Source organism: Phyllostomus discolor, chromosome 11 (genome assembly GCF_004126475.2).
Source record: "Phyllostomus discolor isolate MPI-MPIP mPhyDis1 chromosome 11, mPhyDis1.pri.v3, whole genome shotgun sequence".
NCBI classification, from domain to species: domain Eukaryota; kingdom Metazoa; phylum Chordata; class Mammalia; order Chiroptera; family Phyllostomidae; genus Phyllostomus; species Phyllostomus discolor.
The window spans coordinates 1464930-1482634 of record NC_040913.2 but is presented as its reverse complement, the minus strand read 5'-3'; the positions used below and the strand labels follow the sequence as shown (position 1 = coordinate 1482634).

The 17705-nt window shown below is 62.5% G+C and overlaps 1 protein-coding gene across 2 annotated transcripts; it reads left to right on the top strand.

Moving 5' to 3' along the window:
• Nucleotides 1-55: 55 nt before the first annotated feature.
• On the top strand, nucleotides 56-10025 carry CCNA1 (cyclin A1). Of its 2 annotated transcripts, XM_028526881.2 has the most exons (9): nucleotides 56-303; nucleotides 745-921; nucleotides 4666-4906; nucleotides 5084-5208; nucleotides 5630-5853; nucleotides 7076-7280; nucleotides 8218-8331; nucleotides 9081-9214; nucleotides 9767-10025. In XM_028526881.2, exons 2-9 carry the CDS (start codon nucleotides 763-765, stop codon nucleotides 9816-9818), a joined length of 1254 nt encoding a protein of 417 aa, XP_028382682.1. In that variant the 5' UTR covers nucleotides 56-303; nucleotides 745-762; the 3' UTR covers nucleotides 9819-10025. The 2 variants fall into 2 exon arrangements, with proteins under 2 accessions (XP_028382682.1, XP_035867070.1); XM_036011177.1 differs by having other exon boundaries at nucleotides 253-921; nucleotides 9767-9871.
• Nucleotides 10026-17705: the final 7680 nt, after the last annotated feature.

Below are 17705 nucleotides of genomic sequence, written 5' to 3'. Positions count from 1 at the left end.
CACGCCGCTGCGGTTGGCATGGGAGCGGCGCCGCGGGGCCCGGGAGCACCGCTGATTGGCTGGTTCAACAGACGCGGGGGGCGTGGGGAGGAAAGTCCTTAGCGCTGAGCCCCCGGGCCGCAGCCGCTGGGAGTCCGGCGCCCCCGCCGGAATCTGTCTGCAGCGCGTCCCTCCCGCCCCGCCCCCCCACCCCACGGCGGCGACACCCCCTCCCCAGCCCGCCCCGCCCCCCAGCCCCGACAGTGCACTTGCTAATTGTTCGGGACCTGTTTAGACCCAAGGCGGAGCGCAGCGACGCCCGAGGTGGGGCCTTCCGTCTGGAGGACGACCCCCGCTGGGCCCTGGGGAAGGGGACCTCCTTTCCCGCGGTGAAGTATCCGCGGTCTTTCGCCTGCGGGCGGGGCGGGGGGCTAGCCTTGCAGCGGAAAAGACCGGGGCTGTAGGTTTGGACCCCCAGGAAAGTGGGGCCCTGGTATCCTGGCTTGGAGGTTTGCCAGGCTGCCCGCGCCCTGCGGCCTCTACCAGGTCTTGGAAGAGGCGTGGGCCGACTCAAGTCGCTGTTTTAAGGGCAAAGCAGCGTCGATCGCGGGCGCCCCGAGGCCCAGGCCCTTTGGGCCCTAACAATTGCCGGGGAGATCACGTGTCCGGGTGCGCCCCTTCCTGGAGATTAGCCAATCCCTGGGAGCCTCCGGTGGAAGGGGTTGGCTCACCCGCCTGTGTGTTTCTCCTTCCCTGCGACGGCAGCCGGTCGAGGCCGAGGCGATGCATCTCAGCAGCTCCAAGAGCGGCGTAGTCCTGGCTCCGGTGTCCCGAGGTCCCGATGCCTGTCAGATGGCGACCAGAGCCCAGCTCGGCCAGGACCCCCCGCAAAGAACAGTGCTAGGGGTGCTGACCGAGAATGTGCAGTACCGGAGCGGCCAGGTAACGGCGCAGCAGCGCTGGGACGCTGCTGGCGGGGAAGGGCTCTCCTGTGGCGGCGGGAAATGGGCTTCGCTTGCAGTTCCGCCTACAAATCCCCCCGGAGAATTCCAGCCCTGGGGTTCGGGACTGTTGGGACACAGCAGTTTAAGGTCATCTTGTTGGGTCCCCTTTCCAGCTAGAAATAGTGCATACTTTGGGTGAAGCTAAAAGGAAACGTGAATGCCCTCCAATAAACGGTAGAGCCGGGGTAACTGCAGGTCAGAGCCGGGTGCAGACGGCTCCAAAGGCATCCTGGGCAGCCTTTGCGGAGACGATTGGGAGAGCGCCGCGTCCGGATTGGGTCGGGCTGGACCAGGTTATTTCCGAACGTGATCGGAAAGCAGACTCTCCCCATTGCCGACAAAGGGCAGCTGGGCAAACAGACGACTGGCCATTAGATACTGCTTAACAGATCCCTTAATAGGTTAAAATTAAATTCAGGCATTGAAATGCGGGTGAGGAGTGTGGATGCCTCAGAATGGATTTTGAGGTTTAAAAAAAACAAAGCTTCCCCAAGCCTGTTTGTGGACAAACTCCTGATACCAGTGCGTCTGGAAGCCTGTGTGGCACGTTTGTATGGAATGAAGCCGGTGATATAGTCCAGGGAAGCAGGCGGGCGGGTCTCCTTCCCATTTCGTGGGTGAGGGAATCGAAGGGGGTTTGGAAAGGCCCAGGAGGTGGGGGGCCCCTCATCTACTCACTCAGCTGGCCCCTCGGGCCTTTTGGGGGCATGTGATTAGTGGGAGAAAATGCCCAGCGTGTTCTGTGGAAGGCTCTGGGAAAAGCGGAGTGAAGCTGTTTTTAGCGAATGTCGTCTGTGGAGCGGCAGACACGTGCACTTCTTCAGACCTGGCTCGTGGGAGCCGGCAGCGGCGCCTTCGCCGTCGGGTCTGACCTCCGAGCTGCCCTCCCGGTTCCTCTGCAGCCGTCGTCATAGGACCCTGTCTTGCACCTTCGCTCCTCTCTCTGACCCGCCACGACCCCCACCTCCGTCCCCACTCTCGGTCCAAGGCTTTGCGCCCTAATTTCCTAAAAACATAAAAGCAACCGGAAGCGGATGCCCACGTGCTCCCAGGCGCCTCATGCCCACCCTGCAGCGCGACCCAGGTCCCTGCTCTTATGCGAGGTGAGCCCCTCCCGGTGCGAACGCCTCACGCCCTCTTGCCTCTTCAGGGACATTAATCCAACTCTTTTGTTCTCCCCCCAGCTTTCTCTTCTTTACTGGGTCAGACCCATAAGCGTACAAATATAACTTTCCCATCTAAAAAATCTTCCAACTACGAAGCTCTCTGCCGTGTCTGTCTCTTTGCAGCACTATTTCTTCGGACGTAGGTTATCCCGCTGGATTATAAGGGCCACCGGCATGAAGATTCGGGGTGGCAGGGTCGCTGCCGGGCTCCCGGGGCTCTGACCGGGGCCGGGCCGGGGGAGCGTGCTGGTGTTTGTTGCGAGAATCTTCTCTGTCTCTCGTTCTTCTCCTGTTCACTTTTGGCACAACGGATCCTTTTTTACTTCTAGAAACAGTTTTCTTCCCACCCAGCCTGCCGCACACCACTCTGTCCAGGCTTCCCCCCGTCTCGCCGGCCACCCCTGCTGGCGACCGCGGTTCTTCCTTGCCCAGCCCCTGGAAGTTGGAGCGCTCCAGGGCCCGGCATTTGGTCTGAGTTTGCACCACCTGCCTCCCTCCCTCCCTCAGCGATCTCTTCCAGGCTCTGAGCGTGAGACACCGCCCATCTGCGGCTGGCTTGCACTCACGTCTCCTGTTGGGACCGCTCAGCTGTCCCGCACACTCACACACACTCCGCGTCCTACGTGACAGCTGTGCATGGAGCTTTGGCTCGTGCAAACGGCATCTCAGACCCGTGCGAAGCCCGCCCCAGCCCCAGCCTGCCCTCCCCGGTCTGCTCCTCCCAGTCCAGGGAGCATCCATCCCTCCTGCCGTGCAGCCCGAAGGGCCCTGTCGTCCTCAGCCCCTCCTTCCTCCCACCCCTTGTCCACCGTGCTGGAGAAACACTGCCGGCTCCGCTGTGTGCGGTGTCGGGAATGGCTTCCTTCCTCGTCCTCACCCACGCCACGCTGGCTCAAAGCCCCATGGTGGCTTCCCTGTACCTGGCAGTCCCACCGCCTCATCTCACTCGTCTTACTGGCTGTGAGGTCTGGCTTCTCTCTTCCTCCTGACTTCGAGTCCGACTCTGCGCGCCATCCTACTCTTCGCCGTCTGCTCCCTGCCGAGTCCCGGAGGCACATCCCCTCACACATCAGGGCGCCCACCTGGCACGGCCTGCGCTGTCCCCTCGGCAGCCTGTGTGCCGTCCCTCCTCGGCCCTCGAGCCTCGGCCCCTTGGCTTGTCCACACCACCGCCCAGCCGAGTCTTCCTCACCGGGTGCTCCCCAGCCACGCTGTTTACAGCGGCCGGGGCGGTCTTCTCCCGGCGTCATTCTGCACCAAGGCACTTCCCACTCCCTGACCCACGGGTCTCCCCTCACTCGTCTGTCCTCCGCACCCCCCACACACACTAGAACAGAAATGCCACCAGGACCGTTCTTCTGGAACGTTCCGTTCGCTGCGAACTTCGGGGCACCTGGAGCGGCATCTGGCGCCTGGCAGACGCTCAGTGAGCGTGCGAGGAGTGCACACCCCCACCCACGCGCACACGCTGATGCAGCAGAAGGCCGTGGTGGCGATGTGGAGTCGGGAGCATCTGGTTATAGCAGCTTGTGAGGGTTCCAGTGCCGCCAGGGAGAACCCTTTTCTTACCGGGGTGGACACCGGCCGCACGTTGAACCTGCCGGTGGGCAGGGAAAGCTGTGGGGACCCGCCATGTGGAGGGCGCCTCAGCGGTAGGCACAGAGAGTAGTCAGTAGCACACGGTGAAACAGGAACACGGCTGGCAGACCCAGCCCGTGCACCCCCGCCACGCGGATTCGTGAGGCTGGCCCTCCTGCGCGGGCCCTGGGGTCCTACGGTCCCTGCCATGCGCCTCACCCTGGTGTGCAAAGTGTGTGTGTGAGTGTGAGATACACCACACTCGTTTCCAGAGGGGCACACGCACCCCTGGTCTCCGTCGTGAGTGCTGCAGGAGTCAAGGAAAGGGGGACACGCTCGCTCGCTGGGCGGGATCAGGTTTCCCGGGGATCTCAGCGTCCTGTCACCCAGAAAGACGCTGTGTTGAGAGACTGTAGTCGTCCTAGCTCCTAGAGTCACCCCGTTTCTCCACACCTGGGTGCGCCCTGGGAGCTCTGCAGGGGCTGCCCACGGAGAGGCCGCCGCGTACAGAGGAGGACTGTGGGGTGGCAGCCGTGTGTCCGGGCTGAGCTGGGTGGGGGCTCACGGAGCCCTGGAGCCGCGCAAGCCTGGAAGCCCACTGCAGCCCCTCCCGCGTGGGGCCCGTGTCGTTGTGGGGAGGAGTCAGAGCGTCCTTCTCTCTGGCCCGAGTCCCCTTCGATAACAGTGTGAGGAAGGTGACGGAGTTCAGACGGCTCTTCCCCCAGACGCCGCAGGCAGACAGAGACAGCGCAGAAGGCCCCCCCACCCCCGCCCCAGGAAGCCCCGAGGTCTGACCCCGCATGGCAGACGCAGGCCTTTCAACCTCGGGCTCCTCCCGGCCCCCCAGCCTGCCGGGTCACAGGCACACAGGATCGTGCCGCCTGCTGGTCTCGGGGGCTGGGGGGGGGCCTCTGACAAGACTCTCATTCCCTTTCCAGGGGATCCCCACGGTGAGGTACTTCTCGGGGTCGGAGAATGCCTTCCCCGAGGCCGCGCCGAAAGCACAGCCCACCTGTGGGACCCACGTGCCAGCCAGGCCGGGGTTCGACGTCCACATGGCCGAGCCAGAGGACGGCCCTGGCGGCACCGGCAGCGACGGGGCAGCCTTTGGGGACGCGTACGAGGTGGACACCAGCGCGCTGAAGTCAGACCTGCACTTCCTGCTGGACTTCAGCGCCGGTGAGCTGACCGCCTGCGGCGGGCGGGTGGGGTGAGGGGGCAGGCCCCCACGTCCGTCGGTGCCCGCGGGGTGCGGCTGCACGGCCCCAGCCGGAGAGCGGTGCCGGCGCCCACGGCGGCCCACGGGGGGCGGTCGGTGGTGGGTTGTGGCTGTCTGTGAGCTGCCCCTCCCCGCAGTGTCCCCTATGCTGGTGGACGCCGCTCTCCACTCCCCGGCCGAGGCGGCGTCCGACTGGGGCGCCGACGTGATCAGCGTGACGGAGTACGCCGAGGAAATCCACCAGTACCTGCGGGAGGCCGAGGTGAGTGCCCCCCAGTCCTGCCCCCGTTCCCGGCCGCCCGGCACTTAGCAGGAGGCGGCTGCAGACGCCCGCCCACACGTGCAGGAGAGGCACGCTCTGGGCCCGAGAGCACACGAGTGTATCCTGACGATGCTGGTTGTCGGGGGAGCAGCGGGTGCTGGGCGGGCTTGTGCCCTGAGTGCCCGCTCTGAGGGGCCGTCTGTGTCGCTGTTTCCCCCCCAACACCGTCAGGTTGTTTACCACCCAGCCAGTTCCAGAGCCGGGAGCTCACCCCCTCCTCGGTGCCCTCGTAAACATGACCTTGGCCCTGGGCCCATTAGTCCCCTGCCCCCAAGATGGTGACGTGGCGGGTGTCCTGTGATGTGTGACCTGTCTGTCGGAGCCACGGCCTGAGCTCCGGAACACCCCCCTCCCCCCCCAGACGCGGCACCGGCCCAAGGCGCACTACCTGCGGAAGCAGCCCGACATCACGGACGGCATGCGCCGCATCCTGGTGGACTGGCTGGTGGAGGTGGCCGAGGAGTACCAGCTGCGTGCCGAGACCCTCTACCTGGCCGTCAACTTCCTGGACCGCTTCCTGTCCTGCATGTCTGTCCTGAGAGGCAAGCTGCAGCTCGTGGGGACGGCGGCCATCCTCCTGGCCGCGTAAGTGACCTGCGGCCTGGGCGACTGACGGCAGGTGTCCCTGGCCCCGAGCGCGGGGCCCACTCTCCACTCCCTGAGACTCAGGGCCCACTCTCCACTCCCTGAGACTCAGGGCCCACTCTCCACTCCCTGAGACTCGGGGCCCACTCTCCACTCCCTGAGACTCGGGGTCCACTCTCCACTCCCTGAGACTCGGGGTCCACTCTCCACTCCCGGAGACTCGGGGCCCACTCTCCACTCCCGGAGACTCGGTGTCCACTCTCCACTCCCTGAGACTCGGGGTCCACTCTCCACTCCCTGAGACTCGGGGTCCACTCTCCACTCCCTGAGACAGGCCGGGCTTTGTCATGCAGACCTCACCACACCCCCTGACAGATGGTCCTAGCTTTGTCGTGTTGACCGAGGCGCTGACCCACCGCACGCTCACTCCTCAGCCACACACTTCTGGCGCGCAGTGACCAGTGCAGCTCCGTGACCGCGGCCGCCGTGCAGGCTGCCTTTCGGCCGTCACTCCGCGGTCTGTGTGGTTGCCGTGAGCTCCCTGTCCGAGCTCGTCCCCGCTGCCATCGGGCGTCGGGGACACCTACCGGTGTGGGAGGGGCTGCACAGTGGCCGGGCTGCCTCTGAGGGAGTGACCTGCTGGTGACAGAAGTTTCCTTGCTGTTCCTCTGGCCTCAGATGTTCTGGTTATTGACTTGCCTAAAAACATGCCCGGGTTTCCCTGCAGAAAGGAGAAGCAAAAGCAAAGAATCGATAGATAACTGAAATGTTATCACTGTCATTCTCTTGGATGTGCAGCATCGTTTGCTAGTTCAGTAGAGAAAGCCAAACACAATCTATTTTTTCTAATCTGAGACTTAAGGGATTTTTTTTCCCTGCCACGTGGGCCACGTGGCATCCTTTCCCACAAGAGGGTCCGAGTGAGGAGGAGTCTGCATGTGTGTCTGTCGTGCAGAATCTTCCGCCGCGGCCGAGGCCAGACCTGAAACTCCTGGTTGGAAGAAGGGGTTTCTGTCCGTCGCTGCCCCTAGCTGGTGGCACGACACGTGTTTGTAGCACGCGTGTTCTCGTTCCGGAAACAAGTCCCCGGTCCTCTCCCAGCCCCGCGCCCATTCGTGCGTCCCCGGGCTGCGGGGGCGGCCAGGTGACGCAGGGGTGACGGCTGGGGACACGCCGCAGGTTCCCGCGTGCCCGCCGCAGGCTCTCGGCCCTCCCTCCGCAGGAAGTACGAGGAGATCTACCCGCCCGAGGTGGACGAGTTCGTGTACATAACGGACGACACGTACACGAAGCGGCAGCTGCTGAGGATGGAGCACCTGCTCCTGAAGGTGCTGGCCTTCGACCTGACCGTGCCCACCGCCCACCAGTTCCTGCTGCAGTACCTGCGGCGCCAGGGGGTGTGCGGCAGGACCGAGAACCTGGCCAAGGTGCGCCGCACGGGTCGGCCCGGGGCGCGGGCACCATGTCCCGGTGGGGGGTGGGCTTCCCGGCCATCCTTCAGCTCCTCCTGCCTTTTCGGGGTTTTGTGGTTTGTCGTGGGCCCAGCAGAACTTCCTGGTGGTGGGAGAGAACCTACTGTAAGAACATGGCCCGTGGTCACACCATGTCCCTACCGACCGCGTTTGGTGGTCACGGCTTGTCTAATCCCTGAGCCCTGACTTGGAGACAGTTCCCCCGTTGGGTGCAGAGCACGTGGAGCCACACCTCGGAGGTGTGCAGAGTAGGAACAGAGTAAATGCGATCAGATCTGGCCCTGACCCCTCCTGACACGTGAGGCGAGGCGGCCCGACTCGGTCACCCGGAGCCACAGAACTGAGCCCACGGCACTGAGGCGTCGCTTGGGAAGGCGTGGTTTCCGCCACCGTGGTGTGGTCTGTCCGGTACTTGCGGGCCGTGCCAGCGGTGGTAAGGAAGCCCGCCTGCGTTTCCCAGCGTGTTTCCTCTAACCGGACACAGCCCCGCGGGTGCAGTTCTCGCCTCTGGGCCGCGGGTTGGTGCCTGGTGAACGCGCAGCTCTAATGGGGCCCTGGGGTGCCCTTGGCTGACGTCTGCAGCTCCGCGCCCGTGGCCAGAGCGGTGCCCTGGGCCTGGCCCGCGTGCACCTGCACTGCCAGGGTGAGATCAGCCACCCGTCCACACGCCGTGTGCTCGGGCCAAGTGTGTGTGCGCTGAGGTCTGTGCACACGTATGTGTTGTCCTGGCTGTGGGCAGGCCTGGCGGTCACCGGCCGCATGAACAGCTGTGGTTGAGTATCAGCTGCACACGTGATGATGCAGGCTGGACGGAAGTAGGGCCCTTCGCCCCCCCCCCGCGCCCCCCGCCCCGGAGGTTTTCGCCCAGCGCGCCCTCCCCTCCCGTCCCCAGTACGTCGCAGAGCTGAGTCTGCTGGAGGCCGACCCGTTCCTGAAGTACCTGCCCTCCCTGGTCGCGGCGGCGGCCTACTGCCTGGCGAACTACACGGTCAACAGGCACTTCTGGGTGAGCCTCCCACGCCGTTTCTCTAGGTGAAGTCCACGGCCTCTGTGAAACCCACCGGGTACCACCCGGGACTTAGGGTGGGCCGGCCTCCTGGGTCTCTCTGGCCGACGATCACGGCCGGTGTGGCCTGGGCCTGCAGCTCGCTCTGCACAGAGGGCAGGCGCGGGGAGTCAAGGAGGCTGCACGTGGGCGTGCTCCCAGAGCGGGAGTGGCCTGGCGGCCTCGGCGCTGCTCTTGGGCAGGGAGGGGGCCTGTGGCGGAAGCAGCGGCCCTGTCCCCATCCTGGGAAGCTGCTGACTTTCCACTCAAAGCAGTGGACAGCCTGGCCCCGCTGGGGTGGCCGGAGGGCTGCGTCCTGGCAGGAGAGAATCTCTCGGCCCAAGACGGTGGCAGGACTGCACACGGGCCCCTCGGTTCGGTCCTGAAGGTTTTCTCTCGCCGGAGAGAAGTGGGGTGCCTGCCTTTATTTTCTAGAACACTCTCTCGTTCTGCACTCGGCAGAGAACCTTTCGTGTTCTGTGTACACCGGGCGTGCAGGTCAGTACAGCGCAGCGTGAGCGCGCTCAGAGCTCTGGCTGCGCTTTCTGAGGTTTTGTGGCTAACGCGTCCAAAGAGGGATTACGGTTTCTTTGGGCGTGAGTGTGGACAGTACGTGGTTAACTCCCTCTGTTTCACCGTTTGGTCCTCAGACTCCCTGTGCCCCAGGAAGGTGCGTGATGGATGCGGTTTTGTTCTTTTGTCCCCGCCAGCCGGAGACCCTGGCCGCCTTCACGGGCTACTCGCTGAGCGAGATCGGGCCCTGCCTGAGCGAGCTGCACAGAGCCTGCCTGGACGCGCCACGCCGGCCCCAGCAAGCCGTCCGGGAGAAGTACAAGGCCTCCAAGTAAGCGCCCGGCGTCCTCTTACCGGGGCTCGCTGTCCAAAGTCCCGAAGCTTTAATAGGTCGTGGCAACATCGGAATCAAAACTAGGGCACACTGCATCTGGGGCGAGGCTGGAGAAGTAAGGTCGTAAGTTAGATCAACAAAGTCAGTTTGGAGGGACCCAGACTGGTCATCTGTCAGCTTCTAGTACACACAGTCGGCTACCCTCCTTTTTTTTACTTTCTTTCTTTCTTTTTTTTTTTTTGGCTTTAAGATTTATTTATTTTTAGACAGAGGGAAGGGAGGGAGAAAGAAGGAGAGAAACATCACTGTGTGGTTGCCTCTAGTGCGCCCCCTACTGGGGGCCCAGCACACAACCCAGACACGTGTCCTGACTGGGAATCGAACCAGTGATCCTGTGGTTCGCAGGTTGGAGCTCTGTCCACTGAGCCACCCCAGCCGGGGCTCCTTTCCTTCCTTCTGTGGAATTTCACAGAGCGTTTCCTGCGGCCCCACCTGGCTTTCAGGGAACCGGTGTCTGGGCTCGCGCTCAGCCGACCTGGTCCCTTGCAGGTACCTGCACGTGTCCCTGCTGGAGCCGCCGGCCGTCCTCCCCCTGCAGTGAGCGCCGGGGCTGCAGCGCCTGCGGAGGGAGCCCCCAGACCAGCGGACCCGCCCACCCGGCTTGCGTGGGTTTCCACAGATCGGATCAACTGCCGTCGCTTTCACAGAGACGACCTATTTTTAGAAAATGTAAATGCATTCAGGTTCTCTTAGATGTAGTAGCTTGTAAAATAGTGTGACACTTTTAAAAGAATAAATAGCTTACCTTCTGGCCACGGGTCGGGTTGGTTTACTGATCGCCATGGCGACGCCCTCACCCGAAGCTGAGTTGAGAGTGCAATACAAGTCATCTCCGTCCCAAGGGTTCTCCCACGTGGCTTTTAAAAACCTGGCGCGCTCCTCGGTTGGCGTGTTCTGAGGGACCCGGAGGTTTTCCTGTTTGGTCAGTGCCTGCCCTGAGACGTTTTTCTGCAGGCCCTCCAGGTCACTCTCCGGAACCCGGCAGAGGGAGTCCTGCCCGGGCAGAGGGGTGAAGGGGTGTGTGAGCAGGCCCCGTGTGGCCCCGCCCCTTCGCGGGCTCAGGGAGGGCTGCCTACTCCTGGGGCCTCCAGGGCCGGCGCCCACTCCGTCTGAACGTTTGAATCTGCCTTTTTGGGTCCGTTTGTTTTTGGGTTTTTTTGGAATCTTCATGGGCACTTGAATCAGACGGCCAGCGATCTGAGAGGACGGTGGGTTTGCACCCTAGCAGACCATGTTAAATTCCGTTTTTAAATGGCCCTTTTATGAGGAGAACACGTGTAGGTCAGGGCTGTGGAATTCCAGGAGAAGTTAATTGGATTTAAAAAAACCCGCAGCGTGCTCACCCTGGGGGTCTCCGTCTGTGCCCTGGGCGGCGGGGGTCTCGCCCTGGAGCACAGTGGCTCCGACAGCAGTGAGCTGGCTTGTGGGCCTCCTGGGGCCCACAGGTGCACCTGCTTGTGGTCTCCGGATTCCCGGGGTGGGGGGTCCCCCTTCAGTTCCTGGAACAACAGCTTTCACACACATGGATTACTAAGCCTATTAGCCATTTCTTAAAGTAAGATGTTCCGACTTTGGAGCCCCTCATCATTCCCCACCCCCGTCAGTTTAAACTGCTGTTTCCACACGATCAGTTTCACCTGCACTCCTTTTGCTGTTGAACATGCACCTGAGCATTACACCGTCTGGCAGGGGCTTGGAAACCCATTTCATTGCGGCTCCACATGAGGGGGCACCCGGATGGCATCCCTTTCATTGCACGGACAGCTGCCCGGTACTCAAGCCCAAGTAGACGGCGGGGCCGACCGCCTCTGTGTCCAGCTCGTGGATCTGCCTGCCGCTCAGGACGTGTTCAACACTCACGTCCCCGTGGCGGGAGCCTGGGTTCTGCAACCACCAGCTGCCGGAGCTGTGCACACAGAGCCCCTTGCTGCTGGGAGTGGGTGGTGCCGGCGCTGCAGACTCGGGAGTCAAGGGCAGCTGCTGTCAGGGTGCCCACCGTGCAGCCCCAGCCTCCGACAGAGCAGGAGGAGAGCGCTCTGGTCCACGGGGCACGTGGGGTCCGCCTGGGTGCGTCTAAGCCCAGCCCGACCAAACGTGAGTTTTCTCTCCTCAGTGTACAGTCCTCAGTGAAACAGAGCGCCCTCCGCACACCGCCCAGCGGAGGTGCCGCCTCGGCCTTCCGAGTCCCGAGTCAAGCATGAGTCACCCAAAGGCACTCTCTGTGGCTTCGGCCGCTCATCTCTGGAGGGGGGGGGGGTGCTGAAACTGGGGGGCAAACACAGGGAAGGGCCGGAACGGCCTCTAATAAAGACCATTCGGAGACCAGGGGCCCAGCTCCAACTTGGCTGTGAGCAGAGCGAGACCCGTGCGTGCAAGTAAGCGGCGTGCTTCAACCCCACGCCCCGCCGACACCAAACCTCTGTGGTTCATCACACGGAGGACGCCTCCCCCTGTCGCTCCCCAGCGCGGGCTGGGACAGGGGGCCTCTGCTTCTGCAGGCCCCCTTCCCTAGGAGTCCCCCCTGGATTCTTGTGCCCCCCCCCCCCGCAGGAGAGGTGAGAGAAGGAGCATGGAGAAAGCACACCCCCTTTTCCTTCGGGGGGGCTGGAGGTGGGGTTTGGCCGTCAGCTGTGGGAGCGGAGGGCAATCCAGGGTGGGCAGAAAGCCAGCCTCTGCCAGCGGGCACCTCGCGCCCCCAACCTCAGCCTCATCTCGAATCGGGGCTCTGCCAGTTGTGAGATGCTCACCCAGGTTTTACCATTTCCCTCCTATCTGGAGCTCTCCTGTCAAGGACCGACCTTTTAGACTCAACCCCTTCTGAGCAGCAACGTTCCGGAAATAATGGCTCCGACAGGCGAGCTATGTATGTATATTGTTTCAACACACACCAGACACACAACTCCGGGCCGGGAGCCACGTAAAACCCCGTCCACCAGGGGGCGTGCGTTGCCCCCGGGAAAGGCCGCCCTGCGGCTCCGCCGAGATCCGCGGCGCTTCACGGAGTGAGCGCCGCCGACAAGGACCCCCCTTTAGGTGCCGCCGCCCGGCGGGAAGTCTGGGGGCTGGCCCTGACCCGGGCTCTCTGCCGAGAGAGGCAGGAGCTCAGGGCGGCGAAGGACCACAGATGGGGTGGGGGGGCCATAGGGACTCCGCAGGCCTTTGCCGGGACGGGGCAGCATCTCATTTCCACATCGTTTCTCCTCCCCCTCCTCCCCCCCAGCCCCCCTGCACCCACCTCCCGGCCGTACTGACCAGGGCGGCTGGAGACCGGCTGCTCCTCCGTCTGCACCACCTGACGCGGTGGTTCTGACACTCAGGGCGAGAGGAGGGCGGCGGCGGTGCCTGAAGTCCAGACGACGCAGCGGACCCTGCGTGTGTGCTCCACGACTGTGTCACTGAGCGGACACACACGTAACAGGGGTTATTCTCCTGCCGTCGAACCCATCTCGGTCGCCACGCTCGGCTGTGGCTGCCCTAGTGTAGCCCCGGCTTTCCCGGGTGCATCCGTCACCGTAGCAACCTCCTCAGGGCCCTGCTTCCTTCTTGCCTGCTTCCAGAGTGTTCTCAGATGACATCAGGGCTGTCACACCCCCGCATCTGACTCGTCAGCATCCCATAGACCCTGGGAGAAAACGGGGGGCATGCAGGCCCCTTCCTGGCCAGACCCCCCCCCCCCCACACACACACACCCCAAACAGCCTGCGCTGCTTTGGTTACCTGCCAGTGACAGTGGTCCCCTGCCCGGCCTTGCCCCTCCCCGATTCTCCAGCATCCTCTCTCTTTGAAAGACCCTGCCGCTCCCCGGTCCCCCTGAGCTGCCACGGAGCCACGCTCCAGAGCTGACTTCGGCTTCCCGTCCCCCGCCATCCTCAGGGTGTGTCCCTGGGCTGCAGCTGGCCATCGTTCCCTGTCCCTGCCCAGGGCACGCACGTCCTCCCCGCCCGGTGACGCCTGCCTTTGCGCTGGAGGAGACCCGGTAGCATTCTGTCGGAGAACGAGCGGGTCACACGTTGTACAGACGACCACCGGGCCTCGAGTGTGTCTGCTACAGGGCGCTGTTGCCGGGAAGCCGAGAGCTTTGCAGAGCCGTTCGGATGCACGAAGGGAAGGGGGAAGCCTGCGGCCGGAGGCGAGAGCGTGCGGTGCCGATGCCTCGTACACGCTGCGCCGGCCTCGCACCCTGGACACGGGCACGGCGCCGCGCACTAGGCGGTGGAGGAACGCTTCCCCTGGGACGTGGAAGCCGAGGGCGGTTCCCGGCGGACAGGTGGGAACACGTTGGCCTCTGAGAGACGGATCCAGGGTTCCGCCGTCTCTGGCCTGGACGTGTCCCTCCGCCTGCGGCGAAGGGAGGGAGGGGTTTCGTCTTTAAAGGAGGAGGCCAGTCCGAGCCGTCATTTCACCGGCAGCGACAGCTTTGTTTGGCGCGTGCTCTGGGGCATCTATCGTAAGTCCTTCTTGCCTCTGAAATGCATACACAGAAGCCCTTTATGCTGCATGACTTATTCTTTGATCATGTTTTAAAAGTCACCTCCTGCCCTGGCTGGTGTGGCTCAGTGGATGGAGCGCGGACTGGGAACCAAAGTGTCGCAGGTTCGATTCCCAGCCAGGGCACATGCCTGGGTTGCAGGCCATGACCCCCAGCAACCGCACATTGATGTCTCTCTCTCTCTCTCTCTCTCTCCCTCCCTTCCCTCTCTAAAAATAAGTAAATAAAATCTTTAAAAAGAGAGAGATCTAAGGAAGTATATGGTAGAGATACGGCATATTTAGTAAACCGTAGGAGGTGGAAGGGTGGCCGCTTTAGTGGGCACCGTTCCGGATCCCACGGTACATCCTGTACGAAGGTAAGAGCCGAGCCCTGTGCGTGGAGGAGTCACAGTCTGCGTGAGGCCCTGCGGGCCAAACGTGACACAATGAGGGGACAACAGGAGACAGTGAAGAGCCAAGTCACAAAACGCAGAGTGAAGACCCGGGAAGATGGGAGAGGAAGAAAAAGCTCCAGCCAAGTGGCATCAGAATCGGGTGGCTCCATGGGGGCCGGGGTGGGGGGGCCGGAGCGTGCTCTGTGAATCTTCGGACGTCGGGGAGGGTTTGGGTGATGGGAGGGAGAAGGGAGAGGTCAAGTCTGCAGGGGAAGAATCTCAATTTTGGTAAACTTTGGAAAGTTTGTCCATAAGACATTCACTGAACACCAGGGTTCAGGTGGAGGGATTGGACTGTTTTGAATGGGAGATGAAGAACATGCGGGTTCCACCGTGGGCGCGCTGCTGGGCTTGGGAGTCACCCTCTGTCCGTGCGCTGGACACCGCTGGAGGACCCCGCCGAGTCCAGGCAACACCGTGCTGGGCTCCAGGCTGAGCGAGATGCACCCCAAGGGTACGGGAGAGTGGCCAGGTTTGGTTACACGCAGCGGGGTCCAGCCTCCAATGGGGACACACAGAGGGTTTTAGAGGGACACAGAGGAGAACCCCAAACCCAGGCTTGGGGCGTCAGAGCAAGCTGAGATGAGGAAGATGAAGAGGGTTCCCCACGCAGGCACGGGACCTGGGACGGGGGAGCGCGTCCGGGTGGCATGAGTAACTTGGGTAGTGGGCCCGCCTGCCGGGGTGTGAGCGCCCCAGGCGTGCTGTCGGTCTGCAGTGGAGAGACAGGAGCTGAGGCCGGAGATGGACACCAGGCAGGTGCCGGATGGAGAAATACTGGTCAGCGAAGGCGTGGAACCTGGACTTCCTCCCGGGACAGTGGCGAGTCAGTGCACGGCTTTAAACGGGAGGGTGGCGGGGCTGTGTCTGTAGAGGAGACTCGAGCCGGCTGCGGGGTGGGCGATGGAGGGGGTGGTGCAGGGTCAACGCCGAGGTCACCCCCACAGTGTTGTCGTTTGCACACGAAACGGGGGAGGGGAGACCACTGCCTCCAGGCTCCTCCCTCCGCACCTCTGTCCCGCCCCTTGCCTCCAGGTGACGAACTTTCCTGCAGGGCCACAGGGCCCTGATTCTGCCCGGCCGCAGGTAACAGTCCTCCGATTGCTGTCTGCACAAGTCCCAGCCCGAGAGGAGGGCACCTGAAAACATAAAAGACGCCCTGGCTGGCGTAGCTCAGTGGATGGAGCGCGGGCTGCGAACCAAAGTGTCTCAGGTTTGATTCCCAGTCAGGGCACATGCCTGGGTTGCAGGCCATGACCCCCAGCAACCACACATTGATGTTTCTCTCTCTCTCTCTCTCTCTTTCCCTCCCTTCCCTCTCTAAAAATAAAATAAATAAAAATTTTTTAAAAAAGCAAGTCTTTAAAAAAAAAAGAAAACGAAAACATAAAAGACGAACACACAGTTCAGCACAATGGCACGGTGGAGGGAAGCCCCAGGGAGTCACGGTGACTCGGTTCCGGACCTGCTGAGAGCCCTGGACACGGCCACCGTGGCTGCGCAGAGAAGCTGCGTGCGGTGAGCAGGCCGCCATCCCCAGGCCCGCGGAAGGACGGAATTACAGTGCCCTCTCCGGAGAGGAGGCGCCTTCCGCCCCCTCAGATAGCATTTCAGACCCCGGGGCGAAGGCCAGCGGCGTGCGTAAGGAGGAGTTACGGTCAGGCCACGCCGCACGGCCCCAGCTGGGATTCCAGGGGCCTCGGTCGCCTCTTCCTTTCCTTTTCTCATCTCGGGCAGCGGAAGATCAAACCCGGTCTAGTCCCACAAATTGTAGCCGTTGTAAATTTAGAAGTCCCTCAAGTGTCCTCTTTGGAAACGAGACTCGACAATGGGACACCTGTGCGGTTTTCCGCCCTCGGGTCCCGCCATTCTGAGCACCCGGCAGCCTTCCCGGCGAACGGAGCCCGCGTGTGACCGCAGCTGCCTCACACGCACCGTGCGCCAAACGCTGACTCCCACCGTCGCCCACCGGATGGAAACGCTCTCTCCTGGGGAGGGCCGACCCCCGGGGGGGTGAGGCCAACAGTGCGAGCGCTGCACCCCCATCCGAACCAGGAAGGAAGCCACTCCGGAGCTTTGCTAAAAATAGGGCGCAGTGCCGAGACAGGAAATTAGAAGTGTGTGTTCCGCTCGCCAAAGCCGGCCAGCCGTTCCCTCCCAGCCACTCCCCGGCTGCTCCGATGAGACCAAAGGAGCTTCAGTCCTGGACGAATGAGAGACTGACCGATGGACGTCTGTGCTTCGGGCCGTCGGTCCTCTCCCCTCCCTCTCGTGTAGGGGGACGACCTCAGGTGAGCGCACAGGGAGTGAGGGGAGTAAGTCAACATTAATCAAAGGGCCTGACATTAGGAGCATTCTGCAGGATGGTGTTCTGTGATCTGTAGTCCGTGCCTCTGAACAACAGGGCCTGCTCTGGATTTGCTTTAGGGACAGACTGTCTTCAGTGGCATTCTTGGAACTCTTGTCGTGACCCACAGCTTCTGGGCCCCTGCCCCGCCTGTATGGCATTACGTAGACAGAGAGAAAAGAGAAGACGGCAGGTGTTCCTCACGCGCAGCACGGACTCTCTGGGCTGCGGACGGCAGGGCCGGGGCCCTACGGGGGTTTCTATGGTGAAGCCGGCCCTTCTTAGCTCGGGGTGACGGAGGTGTCTGCCTGGTACAAGGGCCGCCCGGATGTCCCAGTGACCTGTGGCTGCGGCAGACTGACAGGTGAGACTCCCACAGCCAGAGCGGGACGGCAGAGGCCTTCCGTCCGCTTCTGCGAGAGGAGTTGCCGGAGGACTCAGCCGGCAAGGTCGTTTCCCGGCCGCCTTTCTCCGAGCTCCCCACGTCCTGGGACCTGAAGTGCCCCACAGCTGCGGAGGCAGCTGGCTTGTACTGCAAGCGGCATGAAGAGTGTCTCTGAGGCTCAGCTGCTCTGGTTTTCCTGCCAGCAAAGGCCTTGAGAAAGCTCTCCGGGACCCTCTGGGAGCCGTCCTTGCCGTGGCTCGGTGTAACCTTCCGCTCAAGAGGCGACCTGCTGGTTCTCACCCCCGAGCGTCAGGTCAGCAGCGGGGGGCCTCTGAGCCCCAGGCCAGGGCGGGGACGTCTGAGCTCCCAGTGCGAAGTGGGGAAGTGCAGACTGAACGGAGAACACAAGAGTGTCCGTGAGCTGTTTCAGGCCACCTGGTTATAAGGTCCCCACGTCCCTGTCTGCCGTCCCCCCAGAGTGAGACCTGGCAGCCGAAGCTGCTCACTTGCAAGTGAGCTGCCCCCAGGTGGCTAAGGCATGGAACGCCCTCTGGAGGAAGGGCATTTTCACCCCTCAAGGCCAGCAACACGGTATGGTTAGCTTCAGTTTTGTTAGGATACCAAGAGCTGCCAGTCGCGGTCAGGCACGGCCATTAACCAGCTGTTGGTTTCTTTGGGTCTTGGTTTCATCGTTTGTTGTTGTTGTTTTTTTATTTTATTTTATTTTTAGAGAGGGAAGGGAGGAAGAAAAAGAGAGAGAAACATCAATGT